The sequence below is a fragment of the Ailuropoda melanoleuca genome, unplaced genomic scaffold, assembly GCF_002007445.2.
Source record: "Ailuropoda melanoleuca isolate Jingjing unplaced genomic scaffold, ASM200744v2 unplaced-scaffold6034, whole genome shotgun sequence".
Lineage (NCBI taxonomy): Eukaryota > Metazoa > Chordata > Mammalia > Carnivora > Ursidae > Ailuropoda > Ailuropoda melanoleuca.
This window is the reverse complement of record NW_023234215.1, coordinates 382,729-390,067: the sequence shown is the minus strand read 5'-3', so window position 1 is coordinate 390,067 and position 7,339 is coordinate 382,729. Positions and strand designations below refer to the sequence as shown.

Below are 7,339 nucleotides of genomic sequence, written 5' to 3'. Positions count from 1 at the left end.
AGAGATACACAAATTCAGAACAAATCTCTTACTTTTCAGAAGGTTTGATTTTTATCGTGATTTTTGAGTACCACCAAAAAAATGGAAGATAAATATTTTGGAAATATTGCTAGAGAAATAAATATGGAAAATTCTGTTTGGTACTATAAGGGACAGTGATCAGTTTTTTCAAAGTGTAAGAATTTCAATTATGTTACGATTTGGTTTGTGGTCATTTATATTACTAATATCGCCATAAGAGATGATACTTCAAAATTAAACTTAAACCTGAGATAAATAACCATATTTCTGTTTTAGGTAAACAATCCATGAGGCAAATATTATCCCAACATCCCTCACAGACAGATTTCTATTGTTCTTCATTGTTTTTGAAGATTCATTTTATAGATACATAATTTTTTGTTTTAAATTTGTGAAAATATCAAGATATTTTCTAGAATCTTTGGTTAACTATAGTTGATAATTTTCAAAGTTAAGGATATTGTTTGGTTTTGCCATGAAATCTTAATTCAAATTTAAGATCAAGGAATATCCTGGATGTCAGGTAGTAAGACCTGTTCTCAGAGAAGTGTCCTAGAACATCAATGCATTTAAATAACTGATTATACGTTTTAATATAATCCTATTAAATTATTTCAGTGAGGCAATTTTAAAAACCCCAGAAACATAATTTCCTAAAAGTGAAAAAAAATATATAGTTCTAATAAAACTGGCCGACATTAAAGGTTCCCTTCAAAACTTGAAATTCTATGAGTCTGAGAATTAAACTTAAAGTTTGTTTTTATCTATTAAGCATTTATCTTCATAAAAATAGAATATTTAATTTCTTATCTAATAGTATAACTCATTTGTATATTATAAGTACTACTGGGTTTTCCATAGCTCATTCTTTAAAAAAAAAAAAACTGTTTTGATTTTTTTAAAATGAAAATTGGTTTTTTTGGCTCTTCTGAACTAGAAATAATAAAAGTGCTATGAATTAAAAAAAAAATACAGTGTACAAACACACAGAACCTCGAGAAGATTTTTTGAGGCACAAAATCCCTGACAATTATACATGAAAGACAGTTAACATAAAGAGGTCCTTTATATCATGTTACATCACAACGTTTAAGATTTTCTTGGTAATACTCATGCAATGTGCATCAACAATATGGTTGTGATTTAGCAAAATCTGATGAGACTGCAAGCAAGGAAAAAAACAGGTAATTCCGGTAGGAAGAAAAGTGGTCTAAGCCCTTTCTTCTTACCCTGTAAAACCCTAGGAAATACTGTGACTTCTTCCAAACAAGAGGCTGAAGGTCTGAAGCTCAAAACTAGTGTAACAGTTTACTGTAGTAGTTGCCTGTCAACTACTGACAGTTCCTTCATTTCACACAAGGGTTAACCTTTGCTTAGTGACGTAAATTTGCATTGTTTTCTTCCATGCAAATAAAAAATGTCTATAAAAGTCCGATAAAGGCATAACCAATTACATGCAAAACTGCAACACATCTTTTTTTCAACAATTTGAACACATTAATTTACATCACATATATACAAAACATGTTTAAACAGAAATAAAGCATTCTCTTGAATTAAATTATATATTTCAGTATAAAAATTTTCTCTTTGTAGGGAGCTCTCTTCCTTTCCAGATTTCAGCAAGGGCATCGGGTCTCTGCCGTGCTCGCCATGGGGGTGTGTCTCGGAGAAGGATGGCGATGTCTCTACTCTCACGCTGTAAACACTGAGGGCTGCTGGCTCTTCTCACACAGCGACACGTCCACTCACTGACCTCCAGTAAGAGCATATTCCAAGTTGACCAGCCGGCACTGCAGTCTGTCTGTCTTGCCACGAGAGCTATTTAATAGTCTTCAATTGGAGCTAACTCTGGCATGAGGTTTACAGATATATTTGTATACAACCTATCAACCAGTATTTTTGGCGTATATATTAAATTGTTCAATCCATCGATGTACTGACGCTCTTTTGAATATCTTAGTAATTTATACCTATGGTGTCGGAGAAAACAATGAAAAATAACAGCAACACGTCCAAAAAGAAAAACTGACAACAAATATGCCCGAGGTCGTTCTTATAATTAAAGCACTTAAAGCTTTTTCAATTCTTACTTTTCACACATGATTAACAATTTTTCGAAACCATTATCTAAATGAGCATTTTTACGAGTCTTAAAATGCCTCCTGAAAAATTTATTTTGCACACTTACAACTTAGACATCCTTAAGAAATAAAATGTTTTATGAACTAATACATCTTATGTTAAAGAAACACTTTTCATATAAATAGTTAACTGGGCTCTTTAATATAACACAAATATATACGTATATCTCTTCAAAACAAGCACAACAATATTCTACTTCTATAAAGAAAAATAAGATCAACAGAAAATTCCCTGCAGAAGACTTTTTTTGGGCTGCAATTTTTTTTTAACAAATCTCTCATATATCAAGTAATTTTGAAACCTTGTTATCTGAAAGTGATATTAAACTTACCGTCCTAAAAACTGGACTTCACCTCGATGGTGATGAGGAATAGACTTGTATTTTCCCAAGTCTCCCTCTGGTCTTGTTACATTATATCCAGCGTAGTGAACTCTACAATACATGGAAATAAAAATATGAAGGAATAAACTGTGACATAAAAATTGATTACGTGAGTTCAATTCGAAATGCAAAAGAATGCTAACATTAGAGAGTGGTCAATAATTTCAGAAGGCACTCTAAATGAAGAAACGCAAAAGCACAAAGCAGGATTTAGAAACCTCAAAAATTTTCCATCCCAGAAAATCTTTTCTTGGAATACCAAAGTGCAATCTAACTAATAGAAATGAAATTTATACAAATTCTATTATTAAGCAATTTGTACCTCAACATACCTATTCCAAAGGTCGTCATCTTCTCCTCCCCATCCCCAGAAGGCATTAGGAAAACCATTGATCTTTCTGAATTGTTCCACAGTCAGTCCACTTACACCACCAAAAAACTCTTTATATGGAAGACTAAAAAGAAAGCAGAATACGGCATTCTAAAAATGAAATCAAAACAGTCTGCCATCTGAAATCAAGTTTTCAGTCTTATATGTGCTTTGCAAAATATATTCTTATTTTCCATACAAACGATTGTGCTGATTAAATCATATTCTGGGAAATGTAAAGTATACCAAGAAAGAAAACATTTTCACAGTCTAGCGAAACATCTAAATGTGTTAGGTAAAACACTAAGTAAAACACTTACGATAAATGAAATTTAATACTCAGTACTGTTCCTTTAAAAGACTCACAACCCAGTGTTCAAAAATTGATAAGATTTCCACACCAAAGTAAACTTGATTGAATACATCAATAGCTGTCAATGAGATGTTAGATGTTGTTAAGCTAATAAAGTGTTCTAAATTAATAGAACTTCATTATAAATGTGTTATTTATTACATAGACCAGGATAAATATAAATCAGTAAATACAACTCGAGCATTTAATTTTGAAATGACCAGCTAGCTGCCTGTTCCTGTAATAATCATACCTGTTTGGTATGATACCATAATACTCATGGATATTTACAAATACATTATTTTTAAATGTACTAATATTTAATGATTTTTTTAACTGAGATATAATAGACCTATATAACATTGTAGTTATTTTTGGTGTACAACATGATTTCACACATGTCTACAGTACAAAAAGATTACCACAATAAGTCTAGTTAATATCCATCACCACACACAGTTACAAAATTCTTTGTTTTCTTGTGATGAGAGCTTTTAAGATCTATTCTCTTAGCAACTTTCAAATATATAGTAGAGTATCATTAACTCTAGTCACCATGCTGTACATTACATCCCAGGACTTATTTAATCTGACAACTGAACTTTGTACCTTTTAACCCCCTTTAGCCACCCCCAGCCCCTCCCACCGCTTCTGGCAACCACCAGTCTGTCCTTTGCATCTATGAGTTTGTTTGTTTTAGATTCCACATATAAGTGAGATCATACAGTACTTGTCTCTCTCTGAGAAATGACTACTACATTTTAAAATTTGTATTTATTTTCCTTACCTTTCCCTAACTCAAATTTGTCAAACTAAGTTGTTCATTTGGATATAAATTGGTTTTCTGAACTCAAGGTAGCATCCCTAGACTTCGTTCTGAGTAAATTCCTGTGGTCCCAAACGTGCCGCTGGGAAGGGGCATGCCAGAGCCTGTACGGAGGTCCGGTCAATGTGGGGGGCCAGCAGGGAAATATGACCCCGCACAGCAGCCATAAACCAAGCTGAGAGAACTCTGGCCAGGACTACAGCAAAGCTGCCTCAGAGAAGGGGAGAGAGCAGATCTCATTTTTTTTGTGGGAGGACTCTCATGTCATTCCCTGTGGGGAAGAAGTACTGTATGCCAGCTGAGACCCGGTGTGGGCACAGAAGATGGGAGAAGCAGCTCCTGCATGAACTCACTGGGTGCAGAAGAAAGCAATCTTGGCCCCACTGGCCAAAGGCACCCAGACACTAACAGCAATACTGACCCCCAAAACAATCACAGTGTCCCAGGGGACTGCAGGAGCCTTACATGTGGGAAGCAAGGATTCCAGTTATAGCACCAGTTGGGGTTCAACAGGGCTGATAAGCATTTGTGGCACTGTTAGGCTTCCCATGCCAGTTAGATTATTCTTCCCCAGATCAGTGGTTTGGGAGAAACCTGAGATCAGTGGATAGGTAGATGTGGGTAATGTGTTGGGGGAGGGTGTGCCTGGGTGGCTCAGTCGGTTAAGCATCTGCCTTAAGCTCAGGTCCTGATCCCAGGGTCCTGGGATCAAGCCCTACGTGGGGCTCCCTGCTCAGCTGGGAGTCTGCTTGTCCCTCTCCCTCCTGCTCATTCTCCCTGCTTGTGTTCTCTCTCACTATCTCTTTGTCTTTCTCTCTCAAATGAATAAATAACATCTTAAAAAAAAAAAAAAAGAAGAGAGCCGCCATGTGCTACGTGCAACTAGGCAGGGCAGGCCCGGTGTGTGTGGTCTCCTACGGCCCTGGGACGGACTCTACTACTCCGACGACCAAGAAAACCAACGTGCAGAGACAGAAGGAACTAACCAAGTCCTATCTCTGGTAAGTGTGGGACCAGAAGTTAAACCTACATTTGCTCCACATAGAACCCAGGTTCTCTTTCCCATCAACCCACATGCAAACCTCTGCATGAGGAAGCACCTAGACGGTGGGCAAGTGACCCTATATCCTGGCTCCCTGTGAGGACGAAGTGGAGTTAAAGATACTCTTAGTCTTCTGAGCCCTCTCAGATCCAGGCACATTAAGAGAGCTACCACTTCAATGACACGTAAGCATATCGTCCGCTGTCAGGAGGAACGCATATTACTCACATATACATGTATTTATCCAGCTTTGCTGCAAAATGACGTGGCATTTCTCCACAGCCGTAATAGTTTCGGTCATTTTCGGGTAGATGATCCACGTCGTGGAAGATGACGCAGTCCCAGACACTGTCTTTCATGGCCTCTTTGAAGCCCACATTGAAGAGCATTGCACGGTTAAAAGGCTGTGTGCCAGTCTTCACAAAGGAAAACAGAAATGGAGTCAGGCTTTGTCATCTGACTTTTCTATGGCTTTCTAACTTGTTGAATCAAGGTCATATAATAATAGTAAATACATCCAAATCAACTAGATAAAATAAAAAACATATGTCAGGATCTTCAAATACACTGTCGGGATTTACTTACTACATTCTTTTGTACTTTGGCTGCATATAAGAAAACACTGTTGTTATCCAGTGCATTTACAGAACGTTCCTGTTTTACTTTAAATACATGAGAATATAGATCATTTATGACCGGGGGAAAAATGCAAAACCATTAAAAATAATATAGGTTGCATTTTTTAGTGAAGCTTTCCATATGTGTTAAGACTAAGAGAAGTATGAAGTTAACTGGGACTGGACAAGCGGTAGGCCTCTCCGCTTACGGAACAAGGCCAGCAAGAGCTAACTCCCCACTGCTAATGCTTACAATAAAGACACAGACGTTTCTAGAGACAAAATCAAGTGGAACTGATTACACAAAACCCAACTTCCTTTATTACAACTATTTTCCTTTATTATTAAGAAAAATCTATTAAAGTGCCCGGGCAAACAAACACTTCATATTTTTATTATTCTTGCTTATGATACAGACCAAGAACATTTTAAGGGAAAAGAAGCGGGAACTTTTACACAGAACCGTACTTCCTATGGAATATCCACTTCTTTTATTTATGAGGGAAATTATATGAAGGTGCACTGGCAATTAAATTGCTTCATTCTGTATCTGAAGGAAATTAAAGAGCAATTATCCACGCCTTAGCAATATTTCTCAAAATCATTTCCAAACCAGACAACAAAACAGGATGATGACAGAAGCAGAGGAGATACCAGACACAGTCATCCCCAGAGGTGCCGCGGGAGTGAGAAATGACTAATCTATAGTCCTGAGTCCTGCACTAACTTGAGGTAACAGAAATCACTTTACTTTTTACAGCTTCTTTCTTCACCAGTGAAAAGTAGAACAAAAAGGAAAGGGAGTTAAATTACAGTGTCATTACTGGCACATCAACATCAATGTGAATGAACTCCTTTCCGTCAGGGTTTTAAAAAATTGTTTTATTAAATGTGGACATAATACTTTACATATAAGAAGTTCTATGTCTAACCCATCTTCATCTTCCATAAGCAGAGCCTTTCACCTCCTCTAGTAGCTTATTCTAGTACTTCTCTCCACACTGCAAGGTAATGAGAGTTCAGACATTTCCTGGTTTCATTAATGTTAGGCATTGTCTCCTGACTTCGACCATGGTCACTGAGGATTCACGCCACCCCACCCACTGCTTCTCCAGACATTTTCCCAATATAGTTATATCAGTTTTTGGCTAAACCAACAATGTTTACATTATTAGGACTGCATAAATATTTCTTGAGTGCCAAGTGAATTACAATTCTGTTTTCTTTTTCAAACTGGGATTAATAATAACCAGCTTCTGTTTTCTTAGTTTTCTATGTATTATTACTCTGTGCAAAAGCCCCAATAGATATGCCTTCTACTTATTAATAATTGATGTAATTCAAACACATCAAGTCATCTAGCAATTCCTTTTCCACCCTCTCAAGCCCAATTTCAACTCCCACCGCCCTGAATTCTTGCTCCAGTCTGGACTGGTCTGACCATGGGCACCTCTCATCCTAGGACTTCTTTGTTCCCTAACATCACCTCTGTCCTGTCCCTGACTTGGCTTTCTCCATTTGCTGAGGCATATCCTTCAGCAGCTTCCGAAATAAGGGTCCATGAGAAAAAAAAAATATATATAT

At 36.8% G+C, this 7,339-nt stretch overlaps 1 protein-coding gene across 1 annotated transcript; it reads right to left on the bottom strand.

The window, feature by feature from the left end:
• Positions 1-1,511: 1,511 nt before the first annotated feature.
• On the bottom strand, positions 1,512-5,590 carry B4GALT6 (beta-1,4-galactosyltransferase 6; the record flags this gene model as incomplete). The annotated part of the gene is made up of 4 exons (XM_034652456.1): positions 1,512-1,994; positions 2,498-2,599; positions 2,881-3,003; positions 5,367-5,590. Coding segments are annotated over 4 exons (597 nt in total), but the record flags the coding sequence as incomplete, so codon positions are not given.
• Positions 5,591-7,339: the final 1,749 nt, after the last annotated feature.